Source organism: Gymnoscopelus braueri, assembly GCF_963280865.1.
Source record: "Gymnoscopelus braueri genome assembly, chromosome: 7".
In the NCBI taxonomy this organism is placed as follows: Eukaryota; Metazoa; Chordata; class Actinopteri; order Myctophiformes; family Myctophidae; genus Gymnoscopelus; species Gymnoscopelus braueri.
Window position 1 is genome coordinate 31,995,242 of NC_137608.1, and position 20,368 is coordinate 32,015,609.

General features: G+C 41.7%; 1 protein-coding gene across 3 annotated transcripts; it reads right to left on the reverse strand.

The window, feature by feature from the left end:
- Positions 1 to 1,252: 1,252 nt before the first annotated feature.
- ddhd2 (DDHD domain containing 2) lies at positions 1,253 to 19,355 on the reverse strand. Of its 3 annotated transcripts, none has more exons than XM_080432816.1 (19): positions 19,216 to 19,355; positions 18,539 to 18,724; positions 15,355 to 15,553; positions 14,344 to 14,534; positions 14,017 to 14,106; positions 12,777 to 12,897; positions 12,466 to 12,555; positions 11,494 to 11,635; positions 10,885 to 11,093; positions 10,594 to 10,661; positions 10,359 to 10,481; positions 10,061 to 10,156; positions 9,786 to 9,971; positions 9,002 to 9,157; positions 8,418 to 8,520; positions 7,949 to 8,110; positions 7,674 to 7,805; positions 3,411 to 3,579; positions 1,253 to 3,246 (listed from the first exon to the last, which is right to left on the reverse strand). In XM_080432816.1, exons 2-19 carry the CDS (start codon positions 18,662 to 18,664, stop codon positions 3,162 to 3,164), a joined length of 2,448 nt encoding a protein of 815 aa, XP_080288942.1. In that variant the 5' UTR covers positions 18,665 to 18,724; positions 19,216 to 19,355; the 3' UTR covers positions 1,253 to 3,161. The 3 variants fall into 3 exon arrangements, with proteins under 3 accessions (XP_080288942.1, XP_080288943.1, XP_080288944.1); XM_080432817.1 differs by having other exon boundaries at positions 19,223 to 19,332; XM_080432818.1 differs by lacking the exon at positions 7,674 to 7,805.
- Between the last annotated feature and the right edge of the window lie 1,013 nt (positions 19,356 to 20,368).

The following is a 20,368-nucleotide window of genomic DNA, read 5'->3' on the forward strand; positions in this document are numbered from 1 at the left end:
GATAAGTCTATCATCTCCAGACTGGCACACTGAGACTGCTGTGCATTAATGTACTTGCTCCCTTTATTACAACAAGTATCACCGTTACTGGAGAAGTACAACTGGACAGAAGACAAAACAAAACTGACCTCAAAACGTGGCACATGGTTGAGGACGATGGAAAGAACCCAATTTACAGTGATGAAATACCTATACAGCTATAGGTATACAGCTCCGAGATGAGGTTCTATGTCGTTGTCATCCAGAATCGGTGGAATGTCCGCCAAGGCTCCGCTGTTTACCCTTTTGTAATTTGTATACATCGTATCCCAAAACTAATGGTAGATTCCAAACCGCACGGCTGTTTAAGGTTTGGTTCGGAGCATAATATTTTAGGTTCGGAGAGAAACTACCCGTTTAAATCGCTTATTTAGTCAGCCTGTGGCCATGTTTCCCATTGTAGCCAAACCGCGATTAGTACTGGCAGCGGACGTAGGGGGGTTTTCCGGGTTGAATGGGAAACATGGCCACAGGCTGACTAAATAAGCGATTTAAACGGGTAGTTTCGCTCCGGACCTAAAATATTATGCTCCGGACCAAACCTTAAACATCTGTGCGGTTTGGAATCTACCATTAGTTTTGGGATACGATGCATACAAAAGGGTAAACAGCGGAGCCTTGGCGGACGTTCCACCGATTCTGGATGACAACGACATAGAACCTCATCTCGGAGCTGTATAGCGGAGTGAGAGGTTCTTTATGGAGCTAATATATATATATATATATATATATATATATATATATATATATAGATATATATATAGATAGTTATAGTTATAGTTATATATATATATAACTATAACTATAACTATATATTTACATATATATATATATATATATATATATATTTACATATATATATATATATATTTTTTTTTAAGTTTATGGTATTTTTTTTTAAACCTTGAAATTTAATTTCATTGTGATACCGCTAAATAGGACCTTAAAGTATACCATTACTGATTTCATTGATCCAAGCCAGAACACATTGATTGATTGATTATTGAAATAATCCTGCTCTGAAAATGGATGGTCAGGATCTGGGTGGGCCACAAATGCCCTTCAAGATTTTAAAAGGAACCACTGCTGTATAGTGTGAGCTAATTAGGCCACTAACCTCATCCTGTTACAATCCTGCAGGGATTTATTTACAGTATGTGTCAATAATCAATATATTGGGGGAGGAAACACAAAAAACAGTATGCTATTAATATTTTATTATGGCACACACAACATGTAACCATACTTATAGTCTCTCTTAATAAAAACAATAATTTATTTTTGGTTTAGACCAATATAGTGGTATGAAGTGCAAAACAGACTGGTGAGAGCCAGTTATTGAGTGGGGATCAATGATTACAGAGGCTAGGCTTACAGCTGTGGCCATCCGTCTGATCCATTTAGTATGAGACAGTGAGCAGTCATGGAGTTTCAAGGAAAACACTTTAAATGTAAACTGAGAACACTGGAGTAGTAGGAGATTTAAGTGTAGGTCATATTGCAAGGAAAAGAAGTGCTGACATTTATCTGCACATCAGAACAGAATAATTAATTGTGAGAAGTACAACTTACAAATATTACAGGGTATAGGTTGTGGGGCAGTGCCAATGTCTAGTATATCATATGAAACTTTAAAAATAATTTACTCAAGTGGGGAAAGAAGAAACAGATGCATACAATACAGGTGAGGACAAGAAAGTCTGTGCCCTTGGATTGTGCAAAAAAAAATTGTGCATATTGGACATCAGTCTGCCAAGTAAATGAGCTTACATCAGGATAGGGAATGTATTACTGCTGAGGTTGAATGTTGGGGTTAGCAGCAGGAAAGCAGAGAGAAGAGAAAGGAGAAGGCTTGGCACACACACCTTGGGGTGTTACCGACCATGTACAGCAGAAATGTACTGCCCACACTCCTACGTGACAACACTAAGCAGTTCTCCATCAAGCATAATTTTTTCCCAACCATCTGCAATTCTGACAGATTTCTTCAAAAGACAGCTTTCACCTAGCCATATCTGTCATAAAAGCTTGCATAGCCTTCGCTTCAAACAAACAAAAATGCGATAAGAACAACGGCATGGTTAAGTTTACTTTCCATGTCAGTAAGAAAATGGTTAGAACTGGGAAATCAAAGGACAAAGTGACATAATTTATATATTGCACAAGAATTCCATGAGCAGCATCATTAGCTGTAAAGCGGCCTATATACTGGCATACAGTATAAACATCAAGATGATGCGTAATGGACAAGATGCAAATCTGCATTATCCTTGCGGGAAACAAAATGTATTTTAGTAAAATACAATAATAAAGCCTGATTTATACTTTGGCACATGCTGAAAATAGCCAATCTACATCCTCACAACGTGTCGCGGTGCGACGTGTTGTGAGATTGTAGATATATTTTCAGCGTGCAACACCGCCGTACAGCAGTATAAATTAAGCGCAACTCTACCTGTTTTGGACAAGGGATATTAAGGATTCTAAGGTTTTAGGCAAGGTCAAACTAGCCCTCTAAAACAACCCGCTTTGACCTTCTGTAGAGAGACTGGTCTAATTTCTACAGATGGTCTCACGTGCTGGAGATTGCAAGAGATCCTTCATCATACAAGTTAAAAGACAACCTCTTCCACAAAGTTGTCCTTTTTTCACAAACATAACAGTAGGTATGGCTCTGGATAACCAGTAAGTGAGTATATACTGTATGTACAGTATGTATGTGATTTTTTTTGTAAGTGAAATTGCACAGTAAAAAAACACAACTAAAAAAAGCCTAAACCCCAAAATGAAAATGCTGATATGAGGCATGCTCAATTAGAAACAAACTTCCATCTGTAAGCAGAGCCTTTAAGAAAAAGTTACTTTCCATTGTGAACCTGAACGGTCCTTCGGCGCCTCCAACAGAGGCACTCAAGTGAACAACTCGCTGTGCGAGTTGATATTTCGGAACTAAATCACTCTCCAAAAGACCCTGGTCTGAGGAGAGGCCACTTGGACGACAAGACGGTCTGGGAGAGGATTGTACAGCCTATGAACTTTGGCCGATCTTCCTTCATTTGTTTTTCATTAACTACTGTCGGTCGTAAAAATTGTCAATAACCAAGTCTGCGTTCATAGAAATGTTAATGCTGTTGTGGCTGCTCAAAGGGAATCCCCAGCTTGTCGTAGATCTCCTTCAGCAGTAAAAGCGCTGTGTCCTCAGATTCCCTGGCAGACAAAGACAAGAAGACATTTTCAAAAACACAAAGATGACCTGATAAAAGACAATTAACTAAAATAAAACTAAACAGCAAAATAGATCTGAAACAAATAGTCCACAACAGAGCACTATTATCCCATCCTCATATTCCCCATGTGTATGTATGACTCACCAATAGCAAAGGTGAGACTGGATGGCAAACAGGTATTCATTGAAGCTTTCAATGGGCTTTTCTTGCAGTACGTAGTCAATCCTTCGTCCTCCATTCAACATCCCCACTTTGATATCACACGCCTGTGTTTCCCCTGACGACATTGGAGACTCTGCCTCTTCGTGCATGCCTGTATTGACAGGGGTAAAACAGGGGAAAATATGATGAAGGATAAATAACCACATCCCTTTGTGAAAATAAGGGAACGGTTTAACTAATGGACAGGGGAGAACTAATACACTGGAGCTACTGTCTTCTGCAAATCCTGAACATTTAGATTTTTTTAAGATACTTATATGCTTATTAGGTTTTTCTGTTGGTTGCTTTGTACTGTATTGTGCCCTAGTTTACGTTTATAGGCTGCGTTCAGGATGTATCTTCTATGTTCTGGGTGGGACTTATTTTAATGTGTACGGTTTTGAATGAGAGTTATTTTGAATGTGAATGCATTTACCACACCAACAATTTCCCCTTGGGGATAATGAAGTTGACCTCACCTAACCTTAAAAAAGTACAGCACCTTTAACAACTGATAAATATGCGGTAGTAAATTGTCAGATATTATTTCCCACATGAAAACATTAAACCATGTAGTATATGGTTTAATTGACATAAGATCAAAGAAACATGATACAATTACTGGCACTGCTTTTTTGTTAGAAGAGTGAGAGCACTGATGTGGCTTATAAAGCCATGTACTGCCGTTTTGTTCATAAATCAGTAAGCAATGCTTTCTTCTTCAGAACTCTGAATGGCTACTTGTAACTTGTATCTCTTACTTACACTGATGTTACAGGCTTGTATTTCCAGACAGTATTAACATTTCACTCAGCAGTGAGCAGTGTCTTATTTCAACTTACACAGTATTGTGTCATTTACACCATACTGAGAGTGACTGAGACAAGCTTAATGTAACTTTGTTGGAGGTAAGTCTGACTACTTCAACGCTACATATTTCATGACCATCTCCATCTATTCCTTAGGAGACATGTAAGGTATGGGAAGAAAACATGTTTTGTTGTACCTTCGGTAGGAGCATCTTAAATTTAGTTGGATCCCAGAGCCGCAATGTGGAAGCGGGGCAATGTGGAAGTGGGGCAATGTGGAAGCGGGGTAAACAGATGAAGAAAGAAGAATGGAAACCACAAACAGAGACAATGAGGAATGAAATTGAATTGAAGAACAAAAGAGTATGAATAAATTGGAAGTGTCAACAGCAGACGGAAGGGAGGACCAGGTAAAGGTCTAGTAGTGTTAAGGGATAGGGAATGAGGGATGAGTGTAGAGTAAGATTAACATAGCATTGCATGGAATGTGAGGGCCTACACTACACCTACAATAGTGTAGAGTTAGGCTACATACAGTATATTGTTTACATACTGTAGGTTATATCATTTAGCTTAAATCAGTCACACTACTGATTTAACTGATACGAGAGGAAATATTCTTCATCAATAACCTAGATCTTCTTGTTTGCAATAAACCACAGTGGACAGTCAGTGGTCATTCATCTTCTGTTTACCAGTCAATGATGACACTATTGTACAAATCAAAGCCAGAGAAACCAGTCAATCGAGTAGCTGCCGGATTACAACTCTGAATGAATGCATGGGGAACTGAGGCTGAGTTTTGACAATGTCAGATCCTGTTTGGATGGGTTAGGGAGAGCCCTAACCGGTTCAGACAGGATACATGACTTGACCTGGGCTGGTCACATCACATGGGCACCGTCCTTAAAGCTGGAACACAACAGCTCTTCTTCCGCCGCAGTCTCAAGAGGTTCAGGTTCAGGTTCACTTCTACAGGTGCACCATAGAGGATTTCCTGATTGGCTGCATCACTGCCTGCTACAGAGAATGCTCAAAATACGACCACAAGATCCACGAGAGTGGTTAAACAGTGCATCACCAGCACTGAGCTGCCAGCCATGCAGGACCTCTACATCCAGAGGAGCAGGGTGAAGGCCCACAGAATCATCAAAGATCCTAGTGACCCCAGCAATGGACGGTTCACTCTGCTACCGTCTGACAAACGGTACTGGAGCATCTGGTTATGATCCAGCAGGCTAAGTAACAGTTTCTATCCTCAGCCCATACAATGTCTGACATAAAAAAAAAGTTTGATAAACTATAACAGGACTACAGATACGGGTTGTGCAGATTCCGTTCACATTTTGTATTGCTACTAGTAGTACACAGCACTTGAACATTAGAATATTCTGCCACCGATTCACTTTAATGCCATGACTGCGGCCAGTTAGGTGACTGTGCATCAACTTTTGTAAATAATGAAACACATTTTTATGTCTATAACGCGGTTGCAGTACATGTATACACCTCCTAATGCGTAACTAATAGGTTCTGTCCAAAATGTTACTAGACCACAGACTTGTTCCTCTTGTAGATCAACTGATGCTTGCATGTCAACCAGTTATGCAAGCATCAGTATAAATATTTATCAGTTAACTGGAGGGGACCCAAGTCAACTATCCTCAGTTTACATTTAGCAGACAAGTCTGGCCTCACATCAGTAGTGAACAGGTCCCTAACAAACTGAATCACCTCTGTGAGATATTGAGGTAATCAAATCTCATTGCAAAAGGTGTTTTTTTGTTTATCCTAAAGACTGACATCACAGGAGTGATCTGTGAGGATTATGAATACAGTTGGACAGTATTTAGAAATTGATCATTTAGTTTGGTCTCGAATCAGTGGTAAAGATACACCGTTTATTTTGAGAAGAAGACAGTGTTTCCATCATGTCAATAACAGTTTTATAATTTCCCTTAAGTCCCAAATAAACTCACTTAAGTGCATACAAAGGGCACTCATAAGGTCAAATAATATACCTCTTCTAGAGCAGGCACATCAGCTTCCCAACCTCGATTTTGACAAAGATGTAATTCTCCTTCCACTCTATTTCGAATTGACAGCTTTCATTTATCCAGTTTTTTTAAGTCTACAATGCTGCTACCTTTACTGTATTGTATCTGTGTATGTGACAATAAACCCCTTGAACCTTGAACCATATGCACCGGAAGTGGGGGGCTGCAAACCCCCCTTGCGGTGGGTGGCTGAATAGTAAAGTAAAAGAACAAACGCAAAAAATAAAACGTAAATTTACTCAGGAGAAGCACAGTGACATCAGTAACAGCACTAGGATAAAAATGTGACCAAGAGGGGATGAGAGTAGCTGTCAGAGAGAAGCCACTCTCATTGTTGCTGATAATGTTGCATCACCAGGTTATCCAGTGCCTGTGAAAATCCTGGTTTCTATTATGGTTTAATGCTCTGATCCGGTGTAGAGCCTGTCTACTGTATCCAATAATTTCCTAACACATATACAGTCATGTACACACAGACTACTTCATCATCCGCTCTAGACCGGATAAGCAAACTGCAAAGTGATTTGATGCCAGTCTAGCTGTTGCCGATCTACATTTTTCGGGACTGAATGAGGTTCAAGTCAACTCCCAAAACAGATCAATAGATCATGCTTGAAATTGCAGCTGGCTGAAGTCGGTGACTTGGCCAAGTACAAAACATTCAGCTCTGCCCAGGAGATTGCCCAGATTTCTGACAGCATTGCGCGCACAAAAGGGGGGGCTGCTCAAAGAGGTTTGTTTAACTTGTGTTAGTTGCCATGTCCAGAAGATCATTCTCCAGCTTACATTTTAAAACCTGGCTGCAAAGCACTATGAGTCGGTGGAGGCTGACACATCTAGCTGTAATGCATGTGTAAAGTAACATCCGGGATAGATTGGATATAGCCTACCATGTGATACATTTCATTAGCAACACACCATGGCTATGTTTGTTGCATTATAATTCCAGGCAAGACATTATTTAACAATGCCGCTGTGCAGTTAATGTCTGTGGCTAACATGGGCTTGTTGTTGTGCCGTGCAGTTTTGGTTGTTAGTGTATTAGCTTATTCTGCGCCTGGATTTTTTGTGAACAGTACACCTACTATATGCTGCACTAAAAAACTAAGCAATGACACCATATTTCCACTTTTAGTTGGCAGCTCCCCTCTGCTTAAAACCTCTTCCAGCATGCCTGCCTTGACCCTACTATAAATAAACAGCAGACAAGGAAGCTCAGAAGAGAGTTCTCTGTATATAGTGGGATGGACTCGAGTAGTTGATAACAACACTAACCAACAATGAGCTGCAAAGTGTTCATTCACTCAAGTCATTGTAGCCATGTACTTCCACTGGCTTACCTTGGAAGTAATGCATATGAAGGGCCTTGGGCCACTCCAGCATTTGAGTCCAAAAATCATCCCTTTTCTCGTCCCTGTTAGCAGAAGCAGCGCCTACCACTGAGGGTGAGGTTAAAGCGGAGAGGGAATGGGCTACATGCAGGGAGGGAATAGTTTAGGAAGAGACAAGATTAGATGTACATTGGCAAGACACACGCACAAAATCCATACATCCAAACACCCCTACCATCACACACATGCAGACATAAGTACAGTTAGGGATGCTAGCTTTATACCAGGTGGCCCTTGTAGGTTTTCTTCTGTTGTGCTTTCTCCTTCCTCTAGTGGGGGCAGTGCAGCCACAGGCAGTCTGGAAAAAGACTGCCACGCAGTCCTTAATGATCCCAAAACATTGTTCTTCAGGTCCATACCCATACGAGTCAAACTGTCCTTCAGTTCTACGGGACAGAGACAGAGATGTTATTGTTAAATTTGACTAAAGGGTCCTAAAATGTGAGCACAACTACCGTAACACATTAACTATAGGGAAAACTTGCCGGGTGCTCAGTTCCAGCTCTAAGCTTAAGGCTTAGAGCTGAAACACGTCTGTTTCTTTGCCATGTTGCCTGTCTATTCAAATAAAATAAGAAGTGCCTGAATGGACAGAATGTGAGTGCTGGCTAGCATTCTTTACATTGTTTAATTTGACACTTGATGTCATTCCCCAGAGTGCCAAGAAAAGCCAACAGAAACAGGGAGACATACCCAGGTGCATCCTCTTGCGCCCCTTGTGGTGAGGAATGAGCATTGGCTCCAGGTCACCCTCTGAAACTATCATGGGTTCTAAGCGGTATGCTACTGGGTCATACTAGAGATAAAGCAAAAGGACACATTTATTTATCAAAGGATTACAAGAACACTTTCATAAACTCACCGCTGTATGATGACATGATTGGTGTTTTTTTCCTGTGGTGCACGCTAAAACCTCAGCTTGCTCTGAACGTTTACTGTTACTACAGTACATGCAAGCGTAGTATAATCTCAAAAGAACTGCAAGGTAGTGAAACTGAGTTCATGGTAGTAAATTGCTGTCACTGCACTTTTAAAAACATTAAGTCAAACAAAAAGTTGCCTTTAAGAGACTTTCCCCTGCCTGCTCTTAAGCTCTCGCCCTCCTCTATGAACTCACTCAACTCAGGGATTATTTCTGAACATTATAGGTGTGAACTCCCACTTCAGATGATTGGTTACCTATAGCAAGGTAAAGCTTGTTCGGACTTGCACTAATTGCTAATGTTGCTAGTGCCAAAAATGTAGATCTGTGGGCATTAGAAAGCTCTACTACTCACAGGGTGGTATATGTTATAGAAGCTCTTGCACGTGGGGAAGCTGTAGTTGGGATCGATGCGTTTAAGTCCACGGACGGTCAGGAACATTCCAATGGGAGAGCCAAATGCGAAAAAGCTCTGAGGTTGGAACGCCAGCTGTGGGTAGTTAATGGATACCTGGAGAAATGAGTGTGCTCTTATAAATTTCATAAAACATTGATCGATTAACACACATTTCTAAAAGTATAGCATACATAATATAAATGTATAAAACAAAATCTATTGGAAGTTATTTGCAGTATGGAAAAATAGACAATGATGGTTCAGAACCATGAACAAACAAGTATCACTCAACACCAACAGACAAGGGGAGAGCAGGGAACAACTACACGTATGGGACAGGATGGACACAGGCACTGGTTTTGGCACTGGGTTTGTAGGCCTCCACAGCACAATGGATATAGCCACAATCCCAATATTGCATTTGTTTTCTCCTGACAGAGTGAAATAGCCACTATAAGCATTTGGCTCAAATTACAAAACATAATTCTAGAAGCCAGTCTTCTCTGACTGTGTGTAATGTAAATTTATAGCATGAGAGAATATGAGAGCTATAACTACAGCAGGGACCCATCTCAGGATCATGGGGACACAGTGTGAGACAAACCTGTCCCTTGGCTATGTCTCCATTGGTCTGTCCAGGCAAGCAAAAAGGGGGGAGAGAATCAGGAAGGTGACATATCACAGCCTTCATATACTTGTACTACCAGGCATCAACAAGTGTGCTGCAGCGCGCGCACGCTACCTGTCCAATGCCCACGTCAAAATATTCGTAGTCCACGGCGCTGGTGATGGACTGGGCCCTGAGGAAGTATGACTCGTGCGCCGTCGCCCCAAAAGACTCGTTACTGTGGTGATCATCTGGTGAGGGATCCTCCTGAGGTGGTACTTGCAGCCCTGGAGGCAGGAGTACGGTCGCTGGCTTACAATCCTACTTGGAAAGATGGACAACAGATTTATGGTCTCTTGACCCCGTAAAACATCATAGCGCTAACTGGAGAGTTTCAGAGTGTGTCTGACCTCTTGAGCACGTTTCCTCCTGACATAGTTCAGGATCTTCTTGCGGGGTCCGAGAGGAATTCCTAAATCTTTAAGGTCACTATCCTGACATAGCACCTTTAAAGAACAGAGAAACAGATATGTAACTCGGGATGTCAATTTATCTTGTACTGTTTTTGCATGTGTACTGTATGTATGTATGTATGTATGCATGTATGTCTTTGTACTGTTATCGTTGTGAGAAACAACAGTGTGTGTGTGTGTGTGTGTGTGTGTGTGTGTGTGTGTGTGTGTGTGTGTGTGTGTGTGTGTGTGTTACCAGTGATTCCAAATCTAGATTCTCTCTCTGTAGTGTAGACAGGTGCTCCTGTAAGCCCAGTCTGAGCAGAGCCTGCTCCAGGGCATCACAGGTCAAAGGGCAGGGCTCGTCAGCAGCTGCTGTCTGAAAAACAGAGCATGACAGATAACTAACTTCTAACTGCACAGAATTCCTCAATCAATAGAACTGATCAGATCATTCTATATTCTATCTGCCATTACGAATACTCCATTACCTCCTCCCTGGCCGTCGCGACTGATGCAGTCCTCTGATTGGTCAGTAGGTCAAACAGGATCAATGAACCTGATGACAACAGAGGAAAGGTCAAATGTTTCTCTTGGTTAAATTGTTTCTTTTTCATAGCTGTGTGTGTGTGTGTGTGTGTGTGTGTGTGTGTGTGTGTGTGTGTGTGTGTGTGTGTGTGTGTGTGTGTGTGTGTGTGTGTGTGTGTGTGTGTGTGTGTGTGTGTGTGTGTGTGTGTGTGTGTGTGTGTGTGTGTGTGTGTGTGTGTGTGTGTTCTGCATACCCAGGCTATGGCCGACTACAGAAACCTCCCCTGTGAACTTGGGGTGTCTCTCTCTGAAGAGAGTGTGCAGCTTGTTGACCTCCGAGGCCACTGTGTCCACTATGGTCTGACAGTAGGTGGGGCTGTTGTAGAAGAACAGGTCTAGAAGAGTGTCATTGGTGAAATGCCTCAGTCTGCTGATGCTGGGCAGAGTGATTCTCTGGATGTCCCTATGGTGAGAGGAGAGGGAAAGGAGTTTGACAATGATAGACACAATAACAGGGAGAGTGCATGTTTCAGTAAGTACATTTTTTTTTTCAAAAATAGCAGATCTGCAAGCTCATAGCGCAGCACTCGGTGCCGCGCTATGAGCTTGTATATCTGCTATTTTTGAATAGCCAAAGAAATCTAAAATGACACCGATGCGTTCCAGGTCTTAAAGGGTTAAGAAGAGACTCAACTAAAACCAACTGCATTTTAAGACTTTTCAATCCCAGATATTAGAAAAACACAATTTAAAACATAAATACTTTGATTTTCAGGACCTGCAGGCACTGAATAAACACAAGCTACAATCAAAGCACTTGAACTTTACAGTTCTCTTCGGTACGTAAGTTAGTGTATACTTACTCATCCACACCAGTGGCATCTCCATGAAGAGCGCTGTGCCAGTTGACCGGTAGAAACTCCACTCTGCCCACCTTGCCCTCCAGCTGGCCACGCTTGTAATGAGAGGCCAGTAGGGACAGGGATGCACTCCTAAAGTCATTCACTGAAAAGGAGGGGGAAAAACTGTTTAAAAGTATTGGCATCAAAATGCACTTAAAGGTTTAATGACATTCACTTTTACACCACATTCAAAGTCTTTGTCCTGGTCCTTCAAAAGTGTAAATTCAAGTGAAAATTCCATTCCAGTGATCCATGGCAGGTGTTTTTCTCTCACATTTCTAAAGCCTTTTCAACTGCAATGAAAAAAGAAATCTTTGCCTGCGGGTGTCGCTGGTGAGGGATTTTGCCTGTCAATCATCGCCTCTGCTCCGCCCCCACCAAAGGAAAGGATAGGGGAGGGGAGGGGCGAGGAGGAGAGTGGGCGGGATTAATCGACTGTGACCTCACTGTCGAAGGGCCAAGCTCAGATTACTTTTCAGCCTAATTATTCAGAAAACCCCAGACCACAGAAAATCCACTGAATGTTCTAAGTTCAGGTTTTTTGGGTGTAATTGAGGTCATAAAACCCCAAATAAAACATTGAAAATAAAAAAAGTGAAAATGAATGTCATGATACCTTTAAAGTACCAAAAGTAAAAGGTACTTATTATGCCGAATGTTTGTAGCTTGTAGATCGGCTATTTTCAAATGGCCGAAATGTATATAGGGCTGAAGTGGTTAATGTTTGTTTCGTAATCAAAATCAAAATCTACAAAGTAACTAGTAATTCAAGTTTTCAAATAATTGTAAAACAATATTTGCCTCAATATTTGAGATGTAGTGGAGTAGAAGTAAAAGTATTGGAAATACTCAAGTAAAGGACAAATACCTCAAAATTGTCCTTAAGTACAGTACTTGAGTACAGGTACTTAGTTACTTTCCACTACTGCTTACCACACTGTATGATGGATCTGAAGCGAAGGTCACATGCAGGACCGATTCCATGGACCATGAAGACAAGATGGTCTACCTTGTCTGGCTCACCTTAAGAAAAGGAAAGTGGGAGTTTAGCCCGTGGCTGTACTGGTGTATGATCAAGAACAGTCAAATGTTGACCATAATTCAATGGCGGCCATTTGGCTCTCATATCACTATAAGAATGGTGCAACACCACATCTGTGACATGATGGTTGGGTATTCCACTTTGTCAATGTACATCACAATTTGTATTTATACATCAAACTAATAATATCACACACACACACCATCTGGTATTTCCACAGAGACGTTGTCCACCCCCCTCTTGACGGTTCGAGGGCGTGTCTGCTCAGAGGGGGAGTGGACCCACTCATCTTGTAACCCCAGCGGCTGATACTGCATTATCAGCTGACATTATGGAGAATACATAGAAGACAAAATTAATAGTGCGATACATTATATACACGTATGTCTAGTTCTATATCTTGAAAATTGTTATACATTAATAATGATCTCTGCCAGGTTGGAACGGCAAAGGTGGAGAGTATGTTTTTGTATGTTTATGTGTTAGTTCTGCAACTAATCTCTCTAACTACTACACAGATCAGCGGCATGCTGCAAGGAACTCAATCCCTGAATATTCTTCCAATCCATCTACAACTACAACTATGCAATTTTTCTGCATTCATAACATCTACCAACCCACCAAGTTATGGGATAAGTGTCTGTGAGGCTTGGGAGTGGAACTAGCCAATCAGTGCAAGCTGTCCGTCTAGCACAGTACACCACTGTGTTACAATTCCTCAGAGAGACAGACAGGCACACAGACATCACATTAACTATGCATGTGCATGCGTAGCACGCACGCGCACACACACACACACACACACACACACACACACACACACACACACACACACACACACACACACACACACACACACACACACACACACACACACACACACACACACACACACACACACACACACACACACACACACACACACACACACACACACACACAAAGACAGAGACACACCACGGCACCTAGGACATGTACCTGACAGTCTTGCCATGACATACCCAATCAGCTTTTGCTCACACAATGCTTACTATATGAAAGTGCATGCGTCCAACAACATTGGGTGGACGCAATGTTTCAAATCCTCCCTGTCAAATTCAGCCTCTTATACAGCCCCGGGTAGACCACCTGGCCTGGCAGAGATATGTGCTCTGCCGTGTGCCCCTTTCTTGTTTTCGATGGAAATACTGTCTCAACTACGTCCTCCATCAACATAAACGTCAAAGCTATAGCAATAGCTTTACTAACTTTTGCTATTTCATAGTCACCTCATCTTATCTTTCTGATGCATACATTTACAACTATTGTGGTTTTGTGGGCACTATTTTTTATTCTCCCCATTATGTAATTCTTATTTTTCCAAACTGTGTTTTGTGCAACTGAAACAAAAGCAATCTCAATCTGAATACAGGTTATTGTGCTAATTTGTGAGCAGCTCTAACCTTGGGATTGTGCAGGATGACCGTCTCTCCTGAGGGGAATTCCAGCTTTCTCTTCCACTCATCCAGAGTCATGGCTATCATATAGGCTTCCTGAAAGACCAGAATAACAATACAATACCAATAAGGTTTACAATAAGGTCAACAAGCTTTTACACTTAAAATGGACCTCAAAAAGACGAGAAGAGGGACGAAGGTGTGGAGTGGAAGAGAGAGATTGGAATGATTGGGGGTCAACAGAGAAGAGAGAGAGGAGAGCAGAGCTGGTGAACCCAGAGGGCAGTGGGAGGATGCAGATGCAGGTTATGCTATGGTGTCAGATCGAGGTACCTCCAGACGCTTGCTGAAGTCTTCCGTGTAGGGTATAAACTTGGTGTCCTTGTCTCCTTTGTAGAACCAGGTGCAGCGACGTACCTCGGTGGGAGCTTGCTCCCAGTACACTGCGTGGCATTCCCTCTCCTTGACACGCACATCATATCGCTCTCCCTCCACGGCAACCACCACATCCTCCTTCTCCCCTACTACACATGAAATTCCTCTCTGAGTTACAAATGAATAAATTAGCAAGTAGGAATACGAATGGATAGTATGGGGCGTCAACAATGCTGGTATCATTTACACAGGAAACTGATACGATCAACATAGATGAAACCTACATTTGAGACTCTTGAGCTTGAAAGGTTATATTAGCATTGGATCTGGTCTAGCACTGGATCTGGTATAGCATTGGATCTTCTTTCGTCGGACCCAGCCAAGTGCCCCATTGGGCAGGGGGCCAGTGTTGGCAACAGGATAGTTGTGATATCTCATCCTTCCGACTTCTGTTTATAGCTCTCTCTCTCCCCAAATAGTAATACATTTAAAAATGTCTCATTTATTTGCTGGTGTCTATGAAGGACAAGAATAGCCTAGAGTAAATGGTATTGTGAAAGTCTGCTCTAAGATAATCGGAGGCCAAATTAGTGCTCCTTTGGGAGAAACAGCCCAGAAAGCAACATGAATTATTAGCCAACCTGACCATGTTCTGATCAGTGAATCCAGTGAAAGATAAATGTATCTGAATCTTAAAAAAAATCTATGGTTTTCACACACCCACATCAATTGCCTATTCTTAGATTTACGTGTGTGACTGTGTGCATGCACTCTCAACACACACCAAACTTATTTACACACACACACACACACACACACACACACACACACACACACACACACACACACACACACACACACACACACACACACACACACACACACACACACACACACACACACACACACACACACACACACACACACACACACACACACACACACACACACACACACACACACACTTACCAGTGGTGTAAGCATTCTCTAGTTTCTCAGAATCCTCTCTACTGAACGGATGCCATAAGGTGCTGTTGTCAGTCAGTCGGCAGTAAAACCAATGAGGGTGTACTTCTTGATAAGGGGGCGGGACCGACTCCATGTCCAGCATCTCGAAGGAGGAAGTGGATGAAGGGGTGGCCTCATCCAGCACTGGTGAAAGTGACACCTGAGGAAATGTTATCTCAGTCAAAATCTATATGAACACCTGCATGCCCAAGGCTCTCAACGTTACTTCTTCATTGCAGCGTTCAAGAATAAGGAATTGCACTGAGCAGGGTGTCCTTCCACTCAGCTCCTATCACAAAACCTGAAACCAATGGACAGTAGCAATGAGCAGCAGCTATGGGCAGGCGTCAGACCTTCCCTTGGTCAGACGCACAAAGACCCGCTTTGTCCTCCTCACAGAGCCATCTCCTCTCTTCTTTCCACACCTGACTCAGCTGCAGCTCGTAAACAAACCAATTGAAAGACACAGGATATCACACATTCAAACACAAGGCTATCATTCGCTGTATCATATGGCAAACAGAAACCAGGCTACATTAGCATCTGGCTCTCGTTAATAAACAGCCTACTGTCTCATTTTGCTGTTCAACTTGTACGTTAGTTTCAAAAAGTGTGAGGCTGCCACTGACTGCCACAGTAAAACAGTCCCTGCTGTTGATAGATGGTATACCGAATATATTCACTGTTTTGACTGTATATTATCAATACCCAATGTGTACTTACTTACTTACAATGTAGGTTGACTGACACTACTTAGCCCCAAGACATATACTGTACACTGCCAATAGGCTGTACATACAGGTGCATCTAAAAAAAAAATTGTGGAAAAGTTAATTTATTTCCGTAATATAATTTGAAAAATGAAACTCATATTATATTCTACATTCATTGCGCATAAAGTGAAATATTTCAAACTGTTTTTTTTATTCGGATGATTACGGCATACAGTTCATGAAAATCAGAAATCCTGTATCTCAGAATATTCTTTAAGACCACTAAAATAAGGATTTATAATACAGAAATGACGACCATCTGAAAAGTATGTTCATTTATGCAACTCAGACTTTGATATTGTCAAGAGGAAGATGGAGACACCAGACCAAACAATACAGATGAGCTGAAGGCTGCTATCAAAGCAAATAGGTCTTCAATAACACCCCAGCAGTGCCACAGGCTGATCACCTCCACGCCACACCAAATTGATGAAATAATTTGTTCAAAAGTAGCCCAGACCAAGTATTGAGTGCATAAATTAACACACTTTTCAGATGGTTGACATTTCTGTATGATTTCTTTAGGGGTCTTATGTAATATTCTAATATTTTTAGATACTGGATCTCATTTTCATGAGCTGTATGCTGTAATCATCAAGATTAAAACAAAAAGAGCTTTGAAATATTTCACTTTATGTGCAATGAATTTAGAATATATGAATATATATATATATTAGATGCACCTGTACATACAGTATATATGCATTCATTGACAAAAGATGTATGTTCATTGGTGGTGAAAGATCTTGGTGGTGAAAGATCTAGCTCAGACTTTTTACCTCATTACATTACATTTTTACTTTTATTTAAATCTTAATTGTATCTATAGGGATCAATAAAGGTAATGGTATCTATCTGTCAAATGAATGGTTGCCATATCAGAAAAGCGATTTGCAGTTTCATCTCAGTTTAATCATCAACGGTTAATCAGATTTAAGGAAGCACAGTCATGCTTCAACAATAATAGAATTGAACAATATCATAGCAATACAAGTGGCATTCTTATATACACCTATTTTTCATCAGAAAAGACCATAATCTGGAATGAAATACCATGCCTGAGAACTAAATCAGTAACAACTACGAGGAGCACAGGTCTCCACCAGGCGAGGTGGTAAAACTGTTCCTGATTAATTCTGTCTTACCAATTACATATTGTGATGTCACGTGAAGCTTGACCAATGTTAGGTTGGTCAAGACGGACGGACACACACACGGACGGACAGAGGGTAAAACATACTCTCCACCATGCCTTCGGCCTGGCGGAGACAAAAAGTAGCACCACCCTATCCTGTACACAGAATGACGGCAGTGGACTTTACCTGCATGATAACGTTCGCAAGAACGTGGCAACCAAAATCTGTTTACGTGCCTTCTGCACTAAAGCCTTGTGAACTGAAAGCCATACTTAGTAGTTACTAGATATTGGTATGTATATGTATGCCAACTATAGCCCAGGCAGGCCTAATATGTTATTGTCCTTGTGTCCTCTGACCTTGATGTGCCAAAAAAGTTAACATGTTTCAACATCCCCCAGTGACACAAATAGAAGACATGTAAGTAGCAAGCACAGAACTCCCTCTTTCCACACGGCCATTTTTGGCTCCCCCTAACTGTACAGTCACATCTCCACAAGCAAACGCTTTGGCATTTGCCTCCTTATTAGCTCGTAGACTGATTCTCTTAAATTGGAAGTCCGATAAAGCACCCTCTTTCTCGCAATGGCTAAAAGAAGTCTTGTCTTTCCTACCTCTTGAGAAACTCAGATATAGAGTGTGTAGAGCCCGCAACAACTTTATTCTAGCTTGGAGTCCCTTTGTTGATTTTGTTGAAGACTTTTCCTTTAATTAAAACTGTTCGTTTAGTTATTGTTATTATTATTATTTTTGTACATTTCTATCTGTGTCCGACTTATGATGTGAAAAACTGTCCCTGTTATATAAAATGAGGAGAGGTTTCTCTGTCTAGAATTGTGAAAATTATGTTTTGATTGTAATCTTTGTCCCACTGCTTTGTTTTGTTTTTTGCTTTTTCTTTGAAGCCTAAGGGGGGAGGGGGGAGGGGGGGGGGGTATGTGTGTTTATGTAGTCTTGTATGTTATATCAACACGATCTCTTTTTTTGTATAAAATGCTATACATTTGTACGTGTATATACGTGTATGTAACATAAAAACTGTAAAATAAAGTTGTAAAAAAAAAAAAAAAAAAGTAGCAAGCACAGTACAAGGTCTATGTTTGCACATGCATAGATATACAGTAGCTCTGGTCCATAGTGTGAACTCCTTCTATAACGCTATGGACCAGAGCTACATATACAGCATAAGTGTACACAGATACAACAAACACACTGTAATGGACACAAACAAATCACCTGCTCCCCATTTGCACTTCCTCCAACAGGGGTCTGAGTGGGGCTGTTGTCAGACAGGTCCTGGACGTTGATGGTAGGGGCAGCCTGAGAGAGACTCCCCTCTTCCCCAGGGTCCTGCTGTGACATCAGATCACCCTAACACACCACAACCCTCACAGACTTGAAGGGTCCCACTCAAAGCTGTACCTTTAGTGAAGAAGAGACAGCCCAATGTAAAAGACGCTATAAAGAGATAATACATTATATTATATGGCCAAAAAGCCATACATTTACCACGAAGACGAAGCTAAACTAGAAACGGATAGAAACTAAGTGGCGAGATCATTTCATTTGGTCTCATTTGGGCTAATATATAATTAGATTGATTGACACAGTATTAAGAAGATTAACTAGAGGTAATCCCACTCAGTTCTCAGAAAACTGTGACGCCTGGTCGCCTGGAGCCCACGCTGTAACGTTAGTGGTTGGAGACAGACAGACAAACGGACATCTAGGAAGATATAACCTTGACATTCATTCCCATGACTTGACTGTCCTCACTTTAGCACGAACACACACTCCTCACTCAGGCCACCAAGCCAACAAGAAGAACACGACAATCTGACTCAAAATCGTCGCTATAAAGGGTAGCGGTTAGCTAACAGACAGTTGCGTATAGCTGGCTGAAGAACACTCACTTCTCACTTTTCAAGTCCAGGTGTTTATTGGCGTTACCAACGCGACTGGCGGCCCCGGGCCGTTACGTTAACATAACGAACCACAAGTAACATTTACATTTGTATTTGCTCTCTCTCTCCAGCTGAGCTAGCAACGGGGGGTATTGCTCCTGGAGCCTGCGATTAGTTGCGCGCCAGTGTCGCGCGCGAAAACGACCGACCTACAAGCTCATCGCGCGTAGCGCCGCGACGCGCCATGAGCTTGTAGATCGGGGGTTTCCGCGCGCGACGCCAGCGCGCAGCCACCGTCACCGGACTCTCTCTTTTCCCGGTGTTTCGACCAGGTGGGCGTGGTTTTGAGGTTAGGTTTACCAAAAAAGCCATGGGTTTCCGAGGCTATAGCTCCTGTGACTGTAAGGTTCGTTAAGGTTAGGTTTAGGCATAGTTTTTGTGAGGTTTGATTAATTGAGCACAAATTTAAGGACCCCAATAGAAACAAGCCATAGGCTTTCTTGGGTTTAAGCTCTCAGCAGACCTTGTGTTTAACTGTATTTTCCTGTGCTTTTTTTTGCAAACTGCTAATAAAGTATTCAATCAACCAATAAATCAGGTTAAGTTTATGGTTAGGGCATTTTTGAGAGGTTAAGTTTAGGGTTACGTTTAGGCATAGTTTGTTTAGGGTTAGCTTTAGGTTTAGGCATAGTTTTAGTGTAACCTCGCATCACCAGTCTTTCCACCTCGGAGGAAAGTTTTAGTGAGGTTAAAGGAGGAGTTCACCCAATAAATGACTTATTTTCTATCAATTGCACACCCTATGAAGCCTTGAATCCATGGATTATTTTTTGTTTTTGTCGCATTCCTAAGCTAATAATTTGATTCCCGTCTCCTACCGGCTAATGTATCCGGTAGGAGACACAAAGTAGATTATTTGTGTCTCCTACCGGAAATACACACGGTCATCAAATTATTGTCTTAGGAATGCCACAAATACAAAAATAAATCCATGAAATCAAGGCTTCATGCGGTGTGTAATTGATAGAAAATAAGTATTTTTTTGGGTGAACTCCTCCTTTAAGGTTAGCATATAACCACGCCCACCTGGGCGAAACACCAAAGAAAGAGGGAATCCCCTACTGTCACAGGCAGCGACATGACATCATCAGGAACACGCCCC